Source organism: Eimeria necatrix, genomic scaffold, assembly GCF_000499385.1.
Source record: "Eimeria necatrix Houghton genomic scaffold, Enh_scaff125, whole genome shotgun sequence".
NCBI lineage: Eukaryota > Apicomplexa > Conoidasida > Eucoccidiorida > Eimeriidae > Eimeria > Eimeria necatrix.
In genome coordinates this window covers 27,501-51,312 of record NW_013652017.1, presented here as the reverse complement: position 1 = coordinate 51,312, position 23,812 = coordinate 27,501, and the positions used below count along the sequence as shown (strand labels likewise).

Genomic DNA, 23,812 nt, shown 5'->3' with positions numbered 1-23,812 from the left:
AGGTTTTGTCGGGGGACCTGGGGACAGAAGCCAAACAAGGAGAGAAATTAATAACAGATGATATATAGAGAACGGCAAAGTGTTTGGGAGGGTGTTAGGACCGGAGACTCAGGCTTGTTAGTGATGGCGTGAAAAGATCTGCAGATGTCAACAGTTCCTCTAAGAGCCGGCAGGACACGGCACCACAAGCAAAAGGACAATTTTTAACTAATGTGTCAGCTAGATGAGCCTAGCAGTTTTACTGATACGACATTGTTAACGCGAAAAGCTCGGCCATGGTGTAAGGTGACTCGTCATCGCTTATACGTGGGGCCGCTACTAGTTCTGCACCCAAGGCCCTTCACATCGCATCCCTTGGCTCAGAGCAGTGGCAAAAAGCAGACCTTTCGGGAGAAAGCACCATATTTAGGGGCTATTATTTTGTTATCAGCTAGTTCGGATAACGCCAAGCCTCATGCAAATGAGACGCCGGCTGAAACGAACTTGTTGACAGCTAATGCGCGTGAACGGCTTGCAGTAGTCACGAGATCGTCTGGGTCAACAAATGTCTGCTCATTTCCTCGAACCTTTGTGATCTAATTCATTGTCCACAAAAACAGTATTTCTTTACAGCCCTCATATCTACAATATTTCATTGCGCGTCAACATATATGGGGGTCTCCGCAGCGGGCTGGCGGGTCAACCTGCTTGTTGCAAAATGACTTCAGTGATGCACTCTGACCTGCCCTATGTTTCGGAAAGAAACTCGCATGAATTGGTACTCCCAAATTGGGGTTCGCTGCGGAGAGCCAGAAAGAATCAGCCGAAGGCAAGAACACTGAAGCAGACCTTTGGTTCGCCATCTTCGCTACTGCTCCTCAGCGCTCTCATATTCCTTGTTGCTCAGTGCGCGCTTTACCTTAAAAGCTATAGATACTCAGGCGATTCTTCCAGGAGGCTCTCTGACCGGGTGAAGCCTTTGCAAAGTGCACACCTCGACGGTAGAAAGCCTGCAGGCAAAGATTTGCACTTTCTGCCCCTGGCAGTTTTTAGGGCAACAAAACAGCTAAATAATTGTGCTCGACACCGTCTTTACCACATTCCATGTATTATCACAGCAGGCCAGTGTGCGTCTTGCAATTGAGTCGACTTGCAGCGGATGTGTGTGCTTTTCCTTTTGCTAGCGCTCGCATCGTTCACCTGCCACCTCTTCGTCGACGAGAGATCGGGGTTTTCAGTTGCCGCCATATGAAGGTGCATGCAGCCATCAGAGCCAGAGCAGCAATGGCACTGAGGAAAGTGTAGAAGGTGGACTTCAGTCACCGGTAGCAGATGGCTTGCCCACGTATGATGAAGCGTGCCGCAGTCCACCCCAAGGCAGCAATAGTTTCGTACAAAGCCCAAGAAGTCAAAATCCAGCAGGGGGACCAGATGCGCCTCCTTCATACGAAGAAGCATGCGGCAGTGGAGTCCGAAGCAACGGTGGAAATACACAAAGCTGGAGAAGCCCGTATGCAGCAGTCGGGACAGTAGCATTGCCTTCATATGAAGAGGCCTGCGGCAATCAGGCTCCAAGCAACGACGGAAATGACCAGAGCGGAGGAAACCGTGGCGCAGTAGCAGAAGGAGGTAGTGCGGCCTCCGACAATGCATCAGCGGTTAGAGGCAGCCTGCGAACAGCGCTTTCAACCGCGTGGAGCAATCTTGCTTCAATTGTCTCAGAGACCCGTGGGAGGCGTAGGAATAGCTCGCGACGCCGAAGGCGTGGTTCACGCTACTACAACTTTCCACAGCTGTGCGATGAACCGGTACTTCTTTCGCTCAGGCTGTGAACTGGCGGCCGCAGATTGTTTTTGTCGTTTCCTATTGTCTTCTTGTGATCAGGAGAGGTGGACAGGTACCGCTGTCCGACTGCTGCATCTTACGTCCAATGTCGGCGCATGAACCTTTCATTAGAGTTGTGGCTGGCTTGCTTCGGTGTGCAGGCAAGGCATGTCCTAGAGAGTCTCATGGACTATGTCGAAGGTCTGTCGGCTGACATGTCTATGGAAGAGCCAAGTGAGTTTTGCTCAGCACAGAGACTGCAGGTAATTTGTAAACAACGGATATCCGTATACAAATAGCTAAGGATTGTGAAACGTGCCGTCTTTCCGGTTGAAAGGTCCATCTTGAAGCACTTCTTGTAGCACTCAATACTCTTTCTTTGTCGATTCCGGAAGTAAGAGAAACACGATGCCGCCACTGCTTAATTAATGTGAAGATAAGCTTCAGAACCAACATGATGAAGATGCCGCCTGCAATGCTTGAGCAATGTGGATCCTCAGAGGAATTCGGTACAGTACTAATGGGCATGTATTTTTCTTTTACCATTTCCCAAGAGGTAGGACGACCGTATTCAGGTTTTCCAGTGCGTAGGGATCCCAGTTTAATGAATTACGAAGCGGCGCGTTTCATGTGAGGTTCCTCGTGCCTGTTTGTATGTCTGTTTGTACAGCGTCCTCATTCAAGCTGGCCAAATGCAGGTGTACGTTTCACTCAATGAAACAAAATTACACGAATAAGGCAAATCCCTCTGCTATTACACTGTCATCACTCCTTCCTTTCCCATTCTTATCCCTTCCCCTCCGCCCTCTTGGAAGCATACTCTTAGTCTCAACGGCTCAGCATTTCTGTTCTACCCTTCGCAGGCCTTAGAACGGTTTGGACGGACTTTGGAGTCCTCCATCCTTGGCTCAGCCGCTACACTATTAGAAGATGATTGTAAGGCAAACTACTTTTGACAAGAAGCTGACAGTTATCCAGCAGTTTCCTCCCTGCATCTTCCCATGTGCATGGCTCGCCGTGAAGCATGGCTGCCAGTAGATGCTTATCTAATCCCTTTTGAATGTTCGTACATGTCCTGATTTCTGTGTGCACAGTACTGCGCGAATGTATGCGTACAATTGAAATCAACTCTAGCCGTGGAGGCGATTCAGTTGGACGAACAGTAGTCACAATCACAGGCAAGCCTTTTTTCACGCGTTCGGTGCTGTTAACTTGAGAAACCGATAGTAGGACGCACTAGGCGAGATGTAAAGTAGAAGCGCAGAGAGTAATGGAGAGCATACAGGACGAGCTAGACAAGAGCTGGGAAGCCCTCCTCATGGAAACATTGGGACTTTACCTTTTCACGCCGAAATTCGAAAAGGTTCCTTCAACTGCCATGTTTTTGCAGCGAAACGCCCACCTGAGTACCCGGATGACCCTTAGATCTCTCAGTACTTCACCCGGAACTCCGGATGAGACGTGGTAGGAAACCAAGCGGCAGAGACAGACCTGTCCGGGAGAACTGCTTCCTTCGCGTGATGGATTTTGCGTGAAATCTGTGGCGCTAGGAATCTACACTCTACAGACTGATGGTGCAGGGCCTCAGCAGGTTTCGCAATGTGTAGGACATTAGTTCACCCGCTTGGAGTTCGGGTCCACTGGTTTGACGGTGTATGCCCGAATTAAGCACTACGGGGGGAACTCCAAGTTTGCCTCGTTTGTTCTAGATGCAGTCTTTCTTGATGGGATGTTGACCCCACATTGAAGAAAAAGTGACCGCTGAACGTAACGACAAAGTGAGCTTTTAGCTTATGCTGCCACAAGTTTTTTCTGAATAGAGTTTGCATTTGACCTCACCACTTCGTCTCCATTGTGTCCACCATGCATGTGGAACATCTTGCACATTCGTAACATTGAAGCGCGAAAATACAGTGATTTCGTTGAATATAGAGGCTACATTGGGGTGAAGAACCTAGTATTCCCCGCAAAATGCACCCCGACTGGAGAGAAGACTAAGGACTTCACTGCAATAGAAAAAAGGTGAAAGCCCGCATTTGCGCGCCAAAGCGACTCCCAATGCTATAAGGCCAAATGCTCGCCGCACGCAGAGCTTCGCACTTTAAGATTGCTTAAGTTTACTAATTTGGTGGAGGACAAAGCGAGCGTGGAACTCCTGGAGGATGATGGGATCTATAGACGCTGGCACTGTGTTCCAGTGCAGTCCCTTGGATTTCAAGATTGCGGCTAAAAGGCAAAGACATTTCTTTTTTAACCAGAAGTACCAAAAATGGACCGGTGCGAGGAAATTGCCGCAAGAAAGTACGCTTGTCGCACCGCTCTCAAGCAATTGTAGTAACTGCCACGACCTGGGAAGAAGCTGCGTAGGTAAGCTTGCAAATTGTGACAGAGTACAGAAGTAGGAACGGCAGAACTTCAGAGTCGCTCTTCAGAGCAAAGCATGCAATACCAGCGCAGCGAAGAGACACGAGAAAAGCTAATGGTGTAACGTACTGCTCCTGCTGCTCCTGCTCCTGCTGGAAACAGCTTCGCCAGAGGCTCAGATATTCCGAACCGGCAAAAGGAAGGCCGCCGAGTCCATGGGCATACAGAGAGACGGATCTTTAGAAGCAGCACTGGCAATGGCCGCAACTACCACACGCCATGATATGCGCCACCTGGTGATTCAATGTATACGAATGCAATAAATTAGCCACTAAACAAAACGTCCATCATATCTCGGCAACTACTTGGCATCTCTCATTAGCGTAAAAGCCTCTGAACAGGCTCGGGTCCCTGGCCGTGGCACTGCAAAATTATATATAACTCATCCGACCCTCATCAAACATTTAATACAATTGAGCTGTTATCCTGGAGATGCTTCCGTATGAGGCGTTTGAACTGCAGTTCAAGCATGACTCAAGCCGTATCTGCTTGTTTCACATGATTTCGTGGGCTTCTTTAACTGTCAGTTGAGGACCCGCGGGGAAGAGTGGTATTTCCCAAAGGCTGCAATAAAAGGCGAGTGGTTTAATTCGGCGTCTCCTGCCCCACAAAAAATCAACGCGGCTATGGACGCAGGGGACAGCTGAGTTGGATGTATTGACGTGTACAATGCATGATGTCTGCTCGTTTTCCACGTCATTGGTTGTCGGGATCTGCCACTGCGAAACATTGGTAACTCGCACCACATTTTAGCCTCCTTGTATACATAAGGAGCCTCCTTCGTCTCTACCTGGTTCCCGACCATGAGGGCAATGCATCTGACCGTCTGTATAAATTGGGGGTCGAATTCCACAAATAACAACACCGGATGCATAAGCAGAATCCGAGATATATCTATTTGGCGAGCCATTTTCTAGATGCCATTGCCAGAACTGTGAGACTCAAACTGTGCATGCTTGCGCATGCATGACTGTCACGGATAAACAGGTGCCCATAAAGTACACTGCAAACAGCGATGTATTGAAGACTAATATTTTTACTGCAAACCTGTCTTAGCTGCAATGTTTGCGCTAGTGGAAGGTGTCGTACGGCTCACGTAACTTCCTGGAGAAGCTGTTTTTGCCGGGTTGGCCGCAAGCACTGATGTAGAAGATTCTTCAAAAATTGTTCCAGCTGCGACGTTGAGCTACGATCTTCTTAACACTGCAGCGTCATTTAGAATTTTTTTCTGAGTTAAACACTTTCCCTTTTCGGCTTTTTTCGGATAGCGTGACCATATCTTTACATAAAGTTTTATATGCCCACTAAGGCCTCAGCAGAAGGCAACGCCACAATTAAGGAGCTTCGAAGAACAAAAGCTGTTAGATGACCAATTTCGTTGTATGTGGAGATATAAAGGACGCATATTGCATTGGCGTGTTCAGCTGTGTACGCAAATACATGAAACAACCAAACAAGCGTTTCAAGCAACAAAGTTAAATATCAGCAAGTCAGATATTCCTTTCTGCCAGCCTGTTCCGCAGCATTCAAAAAATATATTGGGCAGTAAAGAAGGATTAAGTGAATGGAGGGAAAAAGCAGCAACTTGCAGCTTAGGGGAGAACCGGTTCAAAAGCAAATAGCACAGGGAGACAAGACTACAATGCAAACATAACGGAGTCAATTTCCTGGAGCCGTGCGGAGGCATTTGAGCGAGTCGACTACTGTGCGCTTACCTAAAATTGTTGATACAGAAAGACCTCAACTCAGTCGCTGCGGCCAACAAGGAGTTTGAAGATACGTGGCCATTACCGAATTAAGCAAAAGCCATTAATCGGATTTAGGCCTGCTGTCACTGAACTGTCTGGAAATCAGTGCTTCGCTCCCGGAGTCATGGCCCTTTCGACAGCTCTGTGACAGGCAACTCGCGGGAACGTCTTGCACGAAACAATGAAACAAGCCATACCTAAGGAGTAGTACGAATCTTTCTATGCGAAAATTAAACAAATAAGCTCAAGTACCCTTCAATCGCTCACAGCTTGTAGTTCTCTGCTTGCAGAGGTACCAGTAGAGTTCGGTCACTGGCTGGCACAGTCCAGAAGTTCTAGACCACAAGGATGCACGACGTCTTCGCCTAGCTCTACCAGGCAAATGCTAGGCTCTCTCCCTTCGATGCCTTTAGCTTACACCCCCAGCCACTGGTACAATTTGAGTAAAATGCACAGCGGTTGAAGATGTAAGGTACAGTTTGAGTAAAATGCACAGCGGTTGAAGATGTAAACAAAGAAAGCACCTTATCTGGAAATAGAGAGAAAGGTAACTCCTTGTCTCGTCTTTTCAACGTAAAGTTGGCCTCCCATCAATCATTAATCTATGTTGTCTACGGTGTTGACGCTATCTCGAATTCATTATGTAGATTGTGCTGGTGACCAGATTTCTTCATGCAGAGGACTCACAAAACACTTCGAAACACTCAAGTCCAAATGCATGAGCTGCTGTTTCCGCAGAAACATCGATTGAGGTTTCATTCATCGAGCTAATGAGAATCAGTCTGTGTGCATCCGAGCCTGATTCAGGTTCCTCGAATTAAAGTGCCATGCATCCAGAATGCGAAGTATTATAAGCAGCTAAGCTGGTTTAATTAAAAGTATTTTTGTGTCAGACAGAGGCCATGCAATGGCGGAATGTTGGGGAGGAAGTTGCCGAAGACCGGTGCTCCGAAGGCTCAACTTTATTTAGAGACACAAGCATGGCATGCTCCCACCTGCTTTCGACGCCCGTTGGAGTTCATTGAGGTTGCTATGTTTAGATTTGGCGAAAATGACGTCTGAAGGCCGGGGTAATTTAGACCTGATGCCCTTCACGCAACTCAACTAAGCCGTCAAGGGCCGTTTCGCCGTCGCTCTTAAAACCAATTCTTTGGTATGTTACGGCTTTAATGAGCCTAACTGCGTTCTGTGGAGCGTCTGCCGACCAAGCAGAAGCTGTGGGGATGACGTTAAAGGTCAGCGCCTCCAGCAAACACTTCTACTATTCGCCTGCCCAAATCCTATATATCCTATCTCTTCCTAGAAGAACCGTTAGGCGCGAGTTGAGGCCGACATACGTACGGAGTGAGTACATCGAGGATAGCATTCTGCTGTGTAATGGTGCACAGAACTTGAAAAATAGGTCCAAAAATTTCAGACCCCCATGCTTGTTTTATTAGACGGGAAAAGCAATCATGAATACGTTTTGGACCAAACAACGGAAGCACCCGGAACAGTGCACGGGCTACGTCAGAATAAACGTCTCCCCCTTTGCGGAATGGGATCGAAAATTGTCCAGAAGAGGAAGTGGCGACGCAGGCCTGAGTCACAAGTGTCCTAGGACCAACCATTCATATGCAAAGCCAGAACCCTTAAACCCGCACGCGGCAGACCTAACCTTGTAACAAGGCGCAAATGTGATTTCTAAGCTCTAAAAGTTATGCTTTGATTACGAAAAGGCGAGCCAATGCGCAAAAGCCTCTAATGGAGCAGACAAACAAGTCGAGTGGCGGAAACTCGCGCGGGCATTTTCGCGTCCCACTGAATAGTGCATTCACTGAATGAAGTACTATACTACAATAAATTTTAAAATCTTTCCACAATTTCAATTAAAGAGAAGGCTCATCAATGGAGCTGCAACCTAGTCGTAGCAAATGAAGGTCACGCTCTCCGCTCGTGTGCCGTAGAACAGAGCGGTCTGATGTACGGTGCTGCTCCTGCATAAACGATGATGCCTTCTTGGCTTTTTTGTTGCATCAATCTGTTTCGCATTTTCGTGGTCTTTTGCAAGCACAAGAACCTAGCAATAGCGGCAGTGCACTTGTCTGCAAGGGCCAACGGTGCGCTGCTCCAGGCCAGTTTCGACGAGGCGAGTTTAACGTGAAGCTAGAAAGGTTTTGTCGGGGAACCTGGGGACAGAAGTCAAACAAGGAGAGAAATTAATAACAGATGATATACAGAGAACGGCAAAGTGTTTGGGAGGGTGTTAGGACCGGAGACTCAGGCTTGTTAGTGATGGCGTGAAAAGATCTGCAGATGTCAACAGTTCCTCTAAGAGTCGGCAGGACACGGCACCACAAGCAAAAGGACAATTTTTAACTAATGTGTCAGCTAGATGAGCCTAGCAGTTTTACTGATACGGCATTGTTTACGCGAAAAGCTCGGCCATGGTGTAAGGTGACTCGTCATCGCTTATACGTGGGGCCGCTACTAGTTCTGCACCCAGGGCCCTTCACATCGCATCCCTTGGCTCAGAGCAGTGGCAAAAAGCAGATCTTTCGGGAGAAAGCACCATATTTAGGGGCTATTATTTTGTTATCAGCTAGTTCGGATAACGCCAAGCCTCATGCAAATGAGAAGCCGGCTGACAGCTATGCGCGTGAACGGCTTGCAGTAGTCACGAGATCGTCTGGGTCAACAAATGTCTGCTCATTTCCTCGAACCTTTGTGATCTAATTTATTGTCCACAAGAACGGTATCTCCCTACTACCTTCAAATCTAATATTTCATTGCGTGTCAACATATATGGGGGTCTCCGCAGCGGGCTGGCGGGTCAACCTGCTTGTTGCAAAATGACTTCAATGGTGCACTCTGAAATGCCCCACGTTTCGGAGAGAAACTCACATGAATTGGCACTCCCAAATTCGGGTTCGCTGCGTAGAGCCAGAAAGAATCAGCCGAAGGCAAGGACACTGAAGCAGACCTTTGGTTCGCCATCTTCGCTACTGCTTCTCAGCGCTCTCATATTCCTTGTTGCTCAGTGTGCGCTTTACCTTAAAAACTATAGATACTCAGGCGATTCTTCCAGGAGGCTCTCTGACCGGGTGAAGCCTTTGCAAAGTGCACACCTCGACGGTAGAAAGCCTGCAGGCAAAGATTTGCACTTTCTGCCCCTGGCAGTTTTTAGGGCAACAAAACAGCTAAATAATTGTGCTCGACACCGTCTTTACCACATTCCTTGTATTATCACAGCAGGCCAGTGTGCGTCTTCTGCCCCTGGCAGTTTTTAGGGCAACAAAACAGCTAAATAATTGTGCTCGACACCGTCTTTACCACATTCCTTGTATTATCACAGCAGGCCAGTGTGCGTCTTGCAATTGAGCCGACTTGCAGCGGATGTGTGTGCTTTTCCTTTTGCTAGCGCCCACATCGTTCAAGCTTGTATAAAGCTCCCATCACTTCATCGACGAGAGATCGGGGTTTTCAATTGCCGCGATATGAAGGTGCATGCAGCCATCAGGGCCAGAGCAGCAATGGCACTGAGGAAAGTGTAGAAGGTGGACTTCAGTCACCGGCAGCAGATGAGTTACCCACGTATGATGAAGCGTGCCGCAGTCCACCCCAAGGCAGCAATAGTTTCGTACAAAGCCCAAGAAATCAAAATCCAGCAGGGGGACCTGATCTGCTCCCTTCATACGAAGAAGCATGCGGCAGTGAAGCCCGAAGCAACGGTGGAGATACACAAAGCTGGAGAAGCCCGCATGCAGCAGTCGGGCCAGTAGCATTGCCTTCATATGAAGAGGCCTGCGGCAATCAGACTCCAAGCAACGACGAAAATGAACAGAGCGGAGGAAACCGTGGCGCAGTAGCAGAAGGAGGTAGTGCGGCCTCCAACAATGCATCGTCAGTGGTTAGAGGTAGCCTGCGAACAGCGCTTTCAACCGCGTGGCGCACTATTGCTTGTGCTTTTCGCTTCAATTCTAGTGAAGGCCATGGGACTGGCGATGAGAGTCAATCATCTGGACCCTTCGAGTTTCCAGCACTTGAAAATCAACGGGTACTTCCTTTGCTTAGCCGACAGCCTGATGACTTTTGTTCGCATGTTATTAGTGTCTTGTAATTAGATGGTCCATTTATGCGCCCCTGCCTATCCGGTACACGTTGTAACTGAAGTGAGCTCACAAAAGCTTAACTGGAATGTTTGATGATTTGTGGTGGCTTGCAGGACACACATGTCTTGAAGAGTGTCGTACAGTTTGTTCAAACGTTCTCTCAACGACGTCCTAGGGAGAGCGAAAGTCAGTCTCGCATCGAACAAAGCATCCACGTAATTTATAAACATCGAATCTGCCTGTATAATTCACCTGTCCTTCAAAAATCCCTGTTTCAGCTATTTTTAGTGAGGCATGAGTGAGATATGCCATGTCTGCTGTGATGTCTCTACTTAAATCTGCACCTTGAGGTTTTTCTTTTTTGTGTCTCACCGATGTTTTTCTTTCTGGAATCTGCAATCTCCCCGAAAGCAATTCGGCAGCTGCTTGACTAATAGGAGGAAAGAGACCGACGCAAGCACACAAAAAAAAGGCGTGTACGATTCTTCTGTAATATGCAATTTCAGGAGAATTTCAAGCATTAGTGATGGGTGTCGCTTTCTGCATTCGTGTTGTCCTAGAGGTATGATGACCATATGAAGATTCTCCAGTGCGTAGAGAGAAAGGTTCATTGAAATATGAAATGGAGTTTTTTACCATTGGTTCCTCGTGCTTGTTTGTATGTTTGCTTACGCAGCGTCATCGTCCGCATTGGCCAACTATGGAGGTAAGTTCTTTTCCCCCCTCCATGAATAGTTCAGGCACCTCTGCAGCCGAGCTGCTTGTATTCCTCGCTTCCCCCAAGCTTGCAAGTACATTCTCAATATTTTTGGTTCTGCAATTGTGCATTCCTCTCTGCAGCTCTTACTCGAATTTACACGTACTTTGGAGACCTGCGTCCTTGATGCAGTTATTCAGCTATCGGAAAGTTCGTGTAAGGCAAACTATTCTCTGCGGGGAACTGACTCTTTTCTAGGCCTAGTTCTCTGTCGATTTTTCGATATCTTCAAATACCCACACATATGAGTCCCAGTCAAGCGCGGCAGCCCTAAAATGCTCAGCTGGCACCTTGCAATGTTCGTATTAGCATCGAGTTTCTGGATGTACAGCAAGGCGCAAGACTGCCCCTACAATTGAGATCACATCCACCCGTGAGGGCAATTTGGTCGGGCACATCTTGGTGCATGTGACAGGCAAGCCTTACTGCATTTCATAAGAGCACTTCGTGGTGTAAGCTTCAGGAGCGCAAGGCACCAAAAGCTTTCAAGCGAGTCGTAAAGTAGAAACGCTCATTGAGAATTAAAGGATTATGCACGGTCCCTGAGGCAGTGGAATGAAGTGCGAGTTATCTCATAAAAGCACCGTGATATTACTTGTTCATACCGAAGTTCACAATGACACATTCAACTGCTATTTTTCTGCAGCGTTGCGCGCACCTCCTTACAGTGACCCCCCCGAGGCGTGTGAATGCTTTGCCGAAACCTCCGAATAAAGCGGGACGGCGAACGGAGCGGCAGAGAAGAGCTTGGCGCGAAGAGCTGCGTCCTGCTGATGTTGGAGTTTACTCAGCACACTTTTTTTACCTCCTATTAAAAAGGAATCGTGGAAGGAGCAACGAGCTGCTCTCCACTTGATTTAATCTATCGATAGTGTTCTCTATTGTGTGGTGTGCACGCAGGTAGGAAGAACTGCAGGTAAATGGCTTCCAACTTTTTCTTGTGAATTGTGCTAACTTTATCCAATGTGAAGCTCATTATTTGCGCTTCTTGACTTGGTCAGGACCCTGCGTCAATTGCTTTCGTGCGTACACAGTCATGCATGATCAGGTGCACGAAATTGCAGAGTTTTATTGTGGAGATAGACTCTCCTCTGTAGTGCATGCATGGATGCACAACAGAAATGAAGGCTTCATATTAAGCTGGAAATCATGACGTTGACTATCGCTTTAGAGAACTCACAGAAATCACACTGTGCATTAAATATGCAATATCGTGATGACGTGAGCTGCTGCTGCCGCTGGGGCTGTGGCTGCTTGCTTTCTGCAAACAAGCCGAAAAGCTGCAGAGGGGACCGTCTTTTTTAAGGAACCGGCCCTCAACTTCTTTCACGTAAGTACATTAAGTTCAGGGTTACTGGTGTATGTGGATTTGCGAAAGGAAAACACTGTGAAACGTCTTCAAATTTGATGTGTTTTTTCGAAACGTATTGCATGCTTCTTGATGAGTTGTGGTGACCTTTACTTCATAAGAAAGCCGACCCCAAAAGAAGTTACGATGTATCTTTATCCTTTGGCGATGCAAGCTCTTGCTGAGCTAGGCTCGCAAGAGCTCTCATGATTTCGTTCACAATGTACCTCATAATGGCTGCGGGACATTTTCTGTATTTATTTTTCTGTGGACTTAAAACTCAGTACTTCCTGTGAATTTAGACACTATGAAGAAGGCAGTTGCCCAGTGTTCCCTTGAATGCGCTTTTGCTGTTCGTAAGACTGAAGGCTTTACTGCAGGAGATGAAGATAAATGCCCACATCTGCGCACCCATGTAACTGTAGTTGCTACAAAGCCAAATGCTTACTGCACAAGCGGGGCTTGGGACTGTATTTAAACAAAGTAGCCAACCGTCTCCAGTTCGGTGAATGGCAAATGCGCTTGGGACTCTTGAACAATAAGGAAAACCTCGGTGGCAAAATCTCGTCAATGCACTGCAGAGAGCTTCCTTTCTTCGGAACTGCGGCTACAAGGCATATGTTTCAGTTGTTTTCTAGGCAGCTCTACAGCAGCAAGCAGGAGCGAACAGATGGGAGGAAAAAACCACGACAGAGTAGGATATTCGCACTCTATTAGGCTGCCTTTTCTGCCGTCACAATGTGTCACAACGTGGGAGTAGGGTAAGTACGCTACGTCCTAATTGCGGCAGAATGAGGCACTGGGAACAGCAATACAATGCGGCGGCTTGCTTTTTAAAGTAAGCCAGGCTGTGCCGACGAAGGTAAGAAACTTACTTAAAAGACTAATGGCGCAATGCGCTGGCGTACAACTCCGGTGTGCCAGCGGCAACCGCCGCTCGTCAAGTTCCATATAACACAAAACACAACCTGGCTACTTCATGCATACAAATGAAAAAAAGCAGCCAGTGCTCATATACAATGCGTTCAATACATGGCCCTTTGGCGGCGTAAGAGCTCTTGCTAAGCGTAATTGAACCAGTCGCAGTGTTAGTGTCACAGAAAATTAATCCAGCTGCCGTCTTGAATTTCAGAAAAGTGTGTAGTTTTGAAGAGCGTTCGTGTGGGGCTCTAAACCCAGAGCCAATATAAGGTGGCCCATCTCTGTAGCGCACGGCATTACACTGCCGCGCTGGAACAACCTTGAGAACGTCACATTTCGCGCTGTATGAAAAGAGCACAGCTCGATTTGCTTCACTTGGAACATTTTTGCTCTTGCAGCGGGCCACCTTTAAGGTGGCACACAGGTAGGCCACGGTTTGGGGCAGGCAGTGTCAGGCAATAACATGAACACCGTGAGTTGAAATCTCTTGTTGGTAGGTACAATAGAAAAATGTTTATCTTAGCCTTTACTTGGTCTTTGCTGTTCAGAGACATGTGCGTGCGCACTAGCAGTACTGTGCAGTGGCTAAGCCAAGCTTCACTCAAGATGATTGAAGGATATTGGGGAAAATTATTATTCTATGAGCAGTAAGGTAAAAACTCGATTCTACAGGACCCTGTTTCTTTCACCATAGCACACAGTAGAGCTCATTGGTTGGGCGGCAGCAGCATTGGACAACTTGTGGGAAGCTAACAGGGAGGTGCGCAGTAGACGGCGAATCAGTTGGATCCAAGCCTATATTCTGGAGTTGACAGAAACAAGCTGCAGCCCTTGAAGCGTTATCAGGCATGCTCTGTCGCTTTTTAGTGCAAGAAGAAGCAACTTCTGGCTACGGGTTGGTCCCATGAAACTAATGGGCTCGCCGGGATGGAGAGACCTGCTGTAAATCGTGTGAACATGATGGAAATTAAGGGGAAAATACTGCTTCGCAGCCACAGCCGCGTAAAGGCGAGCAGTCTAAGCGCAATGCGCATGAAAAGGGACTACAGTGTACTCTAGCAATACGAAAGAAAACTGTCAAAGTCTCTCAATGCTTGAAGCAGAGACTTTTGCAGCAAAAGACGGGCTACAGATGAATCTACTGCAGTGTGCAGGCACTACAACAGGGCCTGCTCGTGGCCTTCACCACTGGTCACCTATAAGCGGTTAAGAGGTTACGACGTTGGTCGATCGCGGAAACTCCTTACTAGTAAAATAGAAAACTAATTTATTAGCAAAATAACGTGTATAAACTGGAAATGTCTACGAGAACCCTAAAATTGGAGCTGGCGACAACGCCGGCACTGGTGCGGGTCACCTCCCTACCTGGCCAAGAACCATGAATGAACGACTTAGAGAAATTCTGGTTTGGAAAGCTCGGAATAGAGCTGCCTTTTAATAATATGGTAGACGTTTCGCAACAGATGCATCGACAGTAGAGAGGATTTCATATAGTGCGCAAGTTGTGGGACAGGTAACATCGTAGCCCATGCCGAGAACGCGGTGTACTACATCTACTGTGTGTGTTTAAGGAGGCAAAATCGCACCTGAGATAGGCGTAGGCATCTAAGGGTAGTGGTAATTGCATGAAAAACAAACATTTTGACGACATGGACGGAAAGTATGTCTTGCGTAGATCAGTACACTACAGTGGCGCCCCCAGTGTGCCTACAGTAGCTACAGTGATCTACTCCATGGAAATAATACAATAGAACGTAAGACTGGTATTAAATAAGACCAATTAGGCAGGAAATACAAGCAGTTACGAGCCTCAATCGCCCATCAGGGTTTCGCTGCTTACTGAGCTGTGAGGCGCCGGCCCAACTTAGTGCAACACAGCCATGAGGCAAGTTTAACTGTATCCATATGGGCCAAATGCACTATTATAGAGAAGCTTGGACAGCCAGAAGAGTAGCACTTGAATACTTATTCGATAATTGCTAGCCAGCTAAACTCTCTGGGAATTGCAGCCTGTGGCAGGCCCCACTGGCCCCCACTGGCAGGGGTGGAGGGCTCAGCTGTGGTCATTTTCCTCCTCGATATGAACACCAAGAGGCTCTTTAAATTCAAAATAAATTTTGAATTCAAAGAGCCAATGAGAGGCGAGGCTACCGCCTCCCAGCCGGCCCGGATCCTCTGCTTTCGCCTGCTGGGGGGCCCCCTGTGAGCCTCCCAGGCCTGGCTTTCGGTCTTAGTGTTTTTTTCGTGTCAACTTTGCATGCTGGGTGTGTGCAGCTTCTGGGGGCCCCTGGAAATGGTCAGGGCCTCAAAAGGAGCACTCAAGGGGCCCCTTTACGAGTCAAAGCACTGAAGTCTAAATTGGAAACGCAGACTCTCCCGCAGCAGCTACAGTTGTGCAGCGTCTTCTTTGCTGCAACAGCCCCGCTTGAGCTGCAGCAGCACCTCCTGCGCTGCAGCAGCAACTTCTGCGCTGCAGCTGCAGCGGCGCAGCCTTCGCTGCTGCAGCGCCGGAGGAAGCTGCAGCAGCGCCGAAGGAGGCTGCTGCTGCGCCAAACGAAGCCGCAGCAGAGCAGGCGGGGCTGAAGCAGCGCCGAAGGAAGCCGCAGCAGCACGAAAGGATGCTGCAGCAGCGCGTGCTGCGTTGCAGCAGCACAGGCGGGCCTGCAGCAGCGCAGGAGGAAGCTGCAGCAGCACTGAAGATGCTGCAGCAGCACCGAAGATGCTGCAGCAGCACCGGAGAAGCTGCACAGCAGCCGCCTAGGCCTGTAAGCAGGGGCCTCTATTGGTGTCTGTAGGCGCTGGGGAGCGCCGACAGCGGCAGTCTTTAGCTTTAGGGGTCCTTAATCCAACAGATTTGGATTTATTAATTTTATTTGATTAAAACTTTACGTTTTTTTGTATTTAAAGCAAACAACGCTTTTTGCTGCTAGCAGGGGAAGCAAGCAGGAGGAGCGAGGGATTGCTGCAGCGCCGCAGCAACGCATGCAACGGCAGCGACGACTCCAACGAAAGGGGATATTTCCCGAAGAGAAGTGGTAAATAATTGCATTAACAACTTAATAAATAGCAAATTGAAAAGAAAAAGTACAAAAAACTTTATTGAGGTCTTCTCAACTTGTGGCGTCTGCACAGAGGCTTCCCGAGCAGCCATCGAGACCCCAGTCGCTGACAGCAGCAACAAGAGGCTGTTTGCTGTTAATATAGAAGGCAATTCATAAGATCTTAAAGGGCTTCAAGCTGCTGCTGCAGCAGCCCAAGAGCGACTCAACGAGCGGGCTTGCCAGTAACTAGAAGCAGCACAGCAGCGGCAGCAGCAGCAGCAGCAGCAGCTGCTGCTGCTGCTGTGAGATTCGAGGAGTCTGTTTTCAGGCTCCTTGCCTTGACGGCGTTGCCTGCAGTAGCAGCCAGACCTACAGCAGCAGCAGCAGCGAAATTGAAAGCAGCAGCAGCAGCTGCAGCAGCAGCTGCTGCTGCAGCAGCCTTTATAAGGCAAACACACTCTCGTGCCCCACGTCGGCCACCCATGGCGACTCGTCCGTCTTTATTCGGAGCAGCAGCAGCAGCAGCAGCAGCGGCAGCAGCAGCAGCAGCAGCAGGTACAGTAGTGGGAAGGGAAATCCGCAGCGAATTGGCCAATGAAGCTGCGGATTAGGAAGCTCGCTGCCTTCCCTCGGCGTGTCTCGTTGCTGCTGCTGCTGCTGCTGCTGCAGCTGAGCCTTGAGGATGTGAGGCTGCTGCTGTGGGGCCCCGCGGAGGGCTGCTGCGGCTGCTGCTCTTTCCTGCTTCCTGCTGCTGCTAGCAGCAAAAACGAACCGGGGGGCAGCAAAACAAAGAGTGCTGCAGCAGGGAAGGACTTGCAGCATGTACAGAAGCAGCTGCAGCGAAAAGAGCGGCAGCAGCAAAAGCAGCAGCTGCAGCGCCAAAAGGGGGAGCAGCGGCAGCAAACAGAACGGCTGCAGCAGCAAAAAGAGAAGCCGCAGCAGCACGATGAAAAGCAGAAGCAGCAGAAAGAGAAGCAGCAGCAGCAAAGAGGGAAGCAGCAGCAGCAAAAGGAGCCGTCCGATCAGCAAAAGCAGCAGCAGCACCAGCAGCAGCATCTGCAGCATTCGCCGAAGCAAAAGGGATCCACACAGCAGCAGCAGCAGCAGCAGCAGCAGCGGAAGCAACAGAGGCAGCAGCAGCGTCTGCAGCAACAGCTAATGGATTTGGGCAGTGATGAGGCTTTGGACATCTACAACACAGAAGAAGATGCGGAAGACTCTGTTAGCTGTTTGCTGCAGCAGCAGCAGCTGCAGCAGCAGCAGCAGCAGCAGCAGCTGCAGCCACAGCAGCGGGGAGGAGCACAGAGAGGGCCGCGCGAGTGGCCCCGCGCATGCGAGCAGCGGCGCTCCCCCAGGGTTTAGGGTTTAGGGTTTCGGGTTTCGGGTTTAGGGTTTAGAGTTTAGGGTTTAGGGTTTAGGGTTTAGGGTTTAGGGTTTAGGGTTTGCACGCAGGAGCCAATAAGGAAACTCTACCCCTTCGGGGTTCCCATAGAAGTGCGCAGTGTATCTACAGGCCTCCGCATAAAACTCATTCTCCAGGCAGTGCTCGGCTCCGGCGGCCAGGGCATTGTTTTGCTGGTGAGTTAAGGAGCTAGCTAGCTAGCTAGCTAGCCAGACAGCTAGCTAGCTAGCCAGACAGCTAGCTAGCTAGCCAGACAGCTAGCTAGCTAGCTAGCCAGACAGCTAGCTAGCTAGCTAGCCAGACAGCTAGCTAGCTGGCTGACCGGCTAGCTACTTGGCTGGCTCAGTAGCTAGCTAGCTAGCTGGCTGGCTAGCGAGCTAGGTGGCTAGCTGGATAGCAAGATAGGCAGCTAACTAGCTAGTTAGCTAGCTAGCTAGTTAGCTGGCTAGCTGGCTGGCTGGCTAGCTGGCTACCTGGCTGGCGAGCGAGCTAGATGGCAGCCTTTCACCTGCGGCTCTTTGCTGCCTTGTAAATGCCTCTTGAAGCCCCTCCTCCTCCGCTGCTGCTTCTGCTGCTGCTGCTGCTGCTGCTGCTGCTGCTGCTGCTGCTGCTGTGCAGGCGCGCGTGGCTCGGGGCAGCCGCGCGGAGCTGGCGGTGAAGGTGTTTTGCCTGAGTCCTCGGGGTGGGCGGCGCGGCGCAGCGGGTGCAGCAGCTGCTTCTGCTGCTGCTGCTCCGGGCGCTGCAGCAGGAGCTCCTGCTGCAGCAGCAGCAGCAGCAGCAGCAGGAGGGCAGCGCCGCCTCCGCCGCAGACTCGCCTTAGAACTGGCCCTTGCCAGAGCTGCCCCTGCAGATGTCTCAGCGCCTCTGTGGTCTCAAATGGCCCACGTGGCTTTGCCGCTGGACTTGGTGGAGACCAGCAGCAGCAGCAGCAGCAGCAGCAGCAGCAGCAGCAGCACCTGCTGGCCCCAGTGGATCGTCTTCGAGAGATTCGCAGGTGCTGCTGCATGCCTTCTGCTGCTGCAGCGGCGGTTCGTGCTGCTCTGTTCTGCCTTTGTTGTGGTTACTTTTGGCTGTTTATTTTATTTATTTTGTTTTTTATTTATTTTTGTTTTTTTATTTGGTTTTGTTTATTTGCTGCTGGTCCGCACTTTGCTGAACTTGAGAAGGTCCTGGTAGCGCTGCTGCTGCAGGCGGCTTCTCTTCATCCTTGAGCAACAGCAGCTGCGGCTGCTGCTGCTGTTGCTGATTCTGCTGCTGCTGCTGCTGCTGCCGCTGCTGCTGGGATCGTTAGGGCTTCTCTGCTGCTGCTGTTGTTGATTCTGCTGCTGCTGCTTTGTTGCTGCTGCTGCTGCTGCTGGAATCGTTAGTGCATTGAGTGCATTTGCTGCTGCAGGGGACCTCTCGATGCTGCGGGGCCTGGCCTGTGCCTCCGCCTCCGCAAAGCTCTCGGCGACCAAGCAAATGCTTCTGTAAGCAGCTAGCTGTTTACCTAGCTAGCTAGCTATCCATATAGCTAGCTAGTTAGCTAGCTAGCTACCTAGGCTGCCCATTTAGCTAGCTAGCTACACATAGGTGTACATGTGGCAAACTATTTAGCTAGGCATTTAGCTAGGGATTCAGCAAAGCATTCAGCTAGCTCCTTAGCTAGCTAGCTAGCCAGCTACTTAGCTAGCTAGCGGCCCAACCGGCTGCTCAGCAAAGCAGCTGTGCAGCCATTTCGTTAGTCAGCCAAGAAGCCGGCAAGCTAGCAAGGGAGCCAGCTAGCTAGCCAGCTAGCTAGCTAAATAGCTAGCTAGCCAGCTAGCTAGTCATCTAGCTAGGCAAATAGCTAGCTGGAGTGCTGCTGCATGTGTTGCAGAGCTGTGGTGCGCATGCACGACATGGGGCTTGTGCATTCGGACGTGAAGGCCCAAAACTTCTTCGTGAAGCCTGACGGCAGGATCTTCCTGGGAGACTACTCGCTTGCCCACGTGAGTCTCTGGCTAGCTAGCTAGCTGGCTAGCTAGCTAGCTAGCTGGCTAGTTGGCTAGCTAGGTGGATAAACAGCCAGCTGGATGGTTAGGCAGCTAGATAGTTATCTATTTAGCTAGCTAGCTAGCTAGCTAGCTAGCTAGCTAGCAGGCAGTTACCTGGATAGCTGAGCAAAGTACTATTCGCCTGCCCACGTGAGGCCTATGGCTAGCTAGCTAGGTGGCTAGCTTGCTGGTTGCCTTGCCATTCAAACAGCTGCTTAGGTGGCTAGCTAGCTAGCCAAATAGCTAGCTAGCTGGCTAGCTGCGCGTGCTTTCTAGATTTATTTTGAGTACTTCTTAATGGAGCAGTTGGGCTGTTTGGCGATGGGCAGGTCGCGTGTGTGTGCTTCTGGGGTGTACGTACACCTCAGCCGCTGCAGCACGAGGCGGCGTGTTTGGAAGGAACTCTTTCTTATTTGCCTCCGGAGAGTTTCGAATGTTCTTTAAAAGCCAACAATAGTATAAAACTGACAGAAGCAAAAGACTCCTGGGCCCTGGGGGTTTCCTTTTTCAAGCTCTGGTGTATGTACACCAAGCCGTACGGCGCGGACGAGCTCCTGCATGACGAATTGGGAAGTTCGTTTCATTTCTTTTTCCTTTTGCTGCTTCTCTGGGACCTTGTCTGCTTGCCGCTGCTGCTGTTGCTGTCCCTGCTGCTGCTGCAGTTGCTGCCTCTCTTGCTGCCGCTGCTGCCGCTGCTGCTGCTCCTGCTGCTGCTGCTGCAGCTGGGGCTGCCCTTGTTATTACTGCTTTGGAAGCATTTTTTTCTTTTTTTTCCAGAGAGGATCGCTGGAGTTAAAATAGAAGATCTCGAATTCAGCGGCTGCAGCTATGACACTCCTGTTGCTGTCCTTGTACGTACACTTCGCTTGCTGCTGCCACTACTGCTGCTGTTGCCGCTGCGAGTTCTGCTGCTGCTGCTGCTGCTTCTGTTGCTGCCGCTGCTGGTGTTTGTGTCGCTGCTATCCCAGTTTGTTCGCGAGTTCCCCTCCCAGCATCTGTCGTTGCGTATCGCCTCCCCTGCCACTGCTGCTGCTGCTGCTGCTGCTGCTGCTGCTGCTGCTGCAGCACATGATTCGTTTGCTGCTGGAGCCGGACCCTTCGCTGCGGCCGAAGCCGCGAGACCTTTATGAACGCCACCCCGCATTTACTGCTGCCAGCAACTCCGTCTTGAGTTTCACTTTGGGGGCCCTCGTCAGCAAGATCAAGGGAGGGGGCCCGTGACACGCATGCGCGTTCCGCCCCCTTTTGCTGCAGCAGCAGCAGCAGCTGCTGCTGCTGCTGCTGCCGCTGCTGCTGCTGCGTTGGCAGCGGCGGCAGCAGGGTGTTAAAGTGAGCAGGGCCAAGAGAGGGAGGATGTTGCTGCAGCAGCTGCTGCTGCTGCAGCTGCAAGAAGCAGCAGCAGCAGCAGCAGCACTAGCGATTGAAATGATTGCCGAATTCTGATCGTTTTATTTTTATTTCTAATTGCCAGCAGTTTGCAGATTAACTTCGAGACCCAGCTGTGGGGCCCCGGGCCCCTTATTATCCTTATTATCTTCTAAACCCATTTTGTTTATTTGGTTTTTTATTTTTTTAATTTCCTTTTTAATCTTTTGAAGTCCTTCTGGCTCCCGCAAATCGAAACGACCCCACACGATCCCACACACGATCCCACACGATCCCATACGATCTTATACAATCCCATACGACCCCACACGACCCCACACACGATCCCACACGATCCCACACGATCCCAGCTCCGGAGCAGCACGAAAGACAGCCTCCACTAAACGCGAATGGGCGCCTTTCCTGCGTCGCCAGAGTAGGCAACAGGTATTAATTTGAGGGCCCCTAGGGGCCCCTTGGGGCCCCTTGGGGCCCCTTGGGGCCCTCAAATTGAAACCCCAGGGGCCCCTGGGGGCCCCTGGGGGCCCCTGAAATTCAACGAGATGGGCCCCCATCAAGGCCTACGGGTACCCCGCAGGCCTTGGCACTTTGGGGTCCCCTTGGGGCCCCCCTAAGGGCCCCCCAAGGGAACTCCCTAGGGGCTTCCCTAGAGACCCCTCTAGTGGCTCTTTTAGGGGCCCCTCTAGGGGCCCCTCTAGGGGCCCCTCTAGGGGCCTCTGTCGACGTTCTTCTAGGGGCCCCTGTAGGAGCCCCTGTAGGGGCCCCTGAAAGGCTCTTCTAGGGGCCCCTGTAGGAGCCCCTGTAGGACTCCGTTTAGGGGCCCCTCCAGTGGTAAAGGTATTTCTAGGGCCATCTCTAAGGGCCCCCTGGGGGCCTCTATAGGGGCCTCCCTGAAGGCATTAATTCGGGAGCTCTACAAGAGTACTAGGTGGCCCCCCACAGGCACTACTTAGGGGCCCCCGGGTATTGGCGTGGGTTTGCTTCCTGCAGCAGAAGTGCTGGGCGCAGCAGCAGCAGCTGCTGCTGCTGCAGCCAACTGCAACAGCAGCAGCAGCAGCAGCAGAGAAGCAAAAGGCAAAAACTGAAGGGTTCAGGTTGTGCGAACCTCTGGGTCGCCCCTGAGGGTTTAGGGTTTGTAAACCCTAAAATCTTATATGCACGCGCAGCACAAGCTGCAGCCGCTGCAGCAGCCACAACAGCAGCAGCTGCTGCTGCTGCTGTTGCAGCAGCAGCAGCATTGTCGATTAGCCTTCGGGCGAGCCCGAAGTCAGGGCTCGGCACCTAGCAGCAGGAGAAAACAAAAAAGAAAAAACGAAAAGTTTAAAGAAGAATGAATTAAAATTAATAATTAAAAATTAATTGATAAAGAATTTTAAAAGTTAAAAAATAAATTAAAATTAAAAATTGGAAATTAATAAAGAATTTACAAGTAAGAGCGAAAAGGCGTATCTTCCCCTCCCAAACCCTAAACCCTAAACCCTAAACCCTAAACCCTAAACCCTAAACCCTTAGCCCAAATTCCAAGACCAAACCTACAGCCCCCGAACCGTTAACCCCACACCCCAGCCTTAGCCGCTAAACCCTAAACCCTGAACTCTAAAACCGAAACCCTAGAACCTAAACGCCAAGCCGTAACCCCCAGCCCTAAACCCCAAACCCTAAACCCTAAACCCTAAACCCTACAGTTGCAGTACTTGGCGTCTGCGAGAAGGGCCTCCAACTGGTTGGCAGCTTTTGCTCTTTTGAAAGCTTTTAAAGAAACAGAAGAAGCAAGCAAAGTGGAGCCTTCGTTGCGCTGCTGGGGTTTTGCTGCAGCAGCAAAACAAACAAAAATAAATAAATAGAATATAAATAAATAAATAAATAAATAAATAAATAAATAAATAAATAAATAAATAAATAAATAAATAAATAAATAATAAATAAATAAATAATAAAAACAATTGATTTATTAATTAGTTATTGGAACTCACGCTGCTGCTCCTCCAGCAGCTGCAGCAAACCCTCGATTTCCTTGTTGAAAGCCAAAACCCTCGAAAACAAAAAACGAGGGTTTGGCTCGTAAACCCTAGAAGAGCGTATAACAGAATAGGCCCGCTGGCTCGCAGCTTCCCAGCTTTCGCTCGCGAGGCCGCTCGCGGCGTCAAGCACTGCAGCAAGAAACAATTAATTAAATAAATGATCGATTAATTAATTATTTAATTAATCAATTATTTAATTAATTATTTATTTTGTCATTTAATTATTTAATTTATTGGTTTATCATTTATGAAGATATATTGGTTTAGTGGGTCGCCAAAGAGCGAAGTGCTGCTGTTGGAATTACAGCAGCAAGACCCCAGCAGCAGCAGCAGCAGCAGCAGCAGCAGCAGCAACAGCAGCAAGGCCCCAAACAGCATCAGCAGCATCAGCAAAAACATCAACTCGCCTAGCAGCAGCACCAACAGCAGCATGATTACCAGAAACAGCAGCAGCAGCAAAACAGCCGCAGCAGCAATAACAACAGCTGCACAAGCAGCAGCAACAGCAGCAGCACAAGCAGCAGCAGCAGCACGAGCAGCAGCAGCAGCAGCACAAGCAGCAGCAGCAGTAGCAGCAGCAAAACAACCCCAGCAGCAGCAGCACCACTACCACCACCAAAACAACCGCAGCAGCAGCAGCACCACTACCACCACCAGAACAACCGCAGCAGCAGCAACAGCAGCAGCAGCAGCAGCAGCAGCAGCAGCAGCAGCAGCAGCAGCAGCGGACAGCACTGGAGGTCGTCTCTGCTTCCGTCAAAAGGATTAACTGGATTTGAATTCAAAGGCGAAATGCAAAAAGAAGCAAAAAGTTGGGCAGCGCCGCTGCAGGCGAAGTCGAAGCCCCGCAAACCC

The 23,812-nt window shown here is 49.9% G+C and overlaps 3 protein-coding genes across 3 annotated transcripts; all 3 read left to right on the top strand.

The window, feature by feature from the left end:
• Window positions 1-1,311: 1,311 nt before the first annotated feature.
• ENH_00008820 (hypothetical protein) lies at window positions 1,312-3,228 on the top strand (the record flags this gene model as incomplete). Its single annotated transcript, XM_013578680.1, has 6 exons — window positions 1,312-1,489; window positions 1,702-1,787; window positions 1,965-2,037; window positions 2,304-2,359; window positions 2,667-2,739; window positions 3,194-3,228. The coding sequence occupies 6 exons, from the start codon at window positions 1,312-1,314 to the stop codon at window positions 3,226-3,228; spliced, it is 501 nt and encodes a 166-aa protein (XP_013434134.1).
• A 13,499-nt stretch (window positions 3,229-16,727) lies between these two features.
• On the top strand, window positions 16,728-17,537 carry ENH_00008810 (hypothetical protein, conserved; the record flags this gene model as incomplete). Its single annotated transcript, XM_013578679.1, is given in 2 exon segments — window positions 16,728-17,492; window positions 17,496-17,537. Coding segments are annotated over 2 exon segments (807 nt in total).
• Window positions 17,538-23,204: 5,667 nt separating this feature from the next.
• ENH_00008800 (hypothetical protein) lies at window positions 23,205-23,726 on the top strand (the record flags this gene model as incomplete). Its single annotated transcript, XM_013578678.1, has 1 exon — window positions 23,205-23,726. The coding sequence occupies one exon, from the start codon at window positions 23,205-23,207 to the stop codon at window positions 23,724-23,726; it is 522 nt and encodes a 173-aa protein (XP_013434132.1).
• Between the last annotated feature and the right edge of the window lie 86 nt (window positions 23,727-23,812).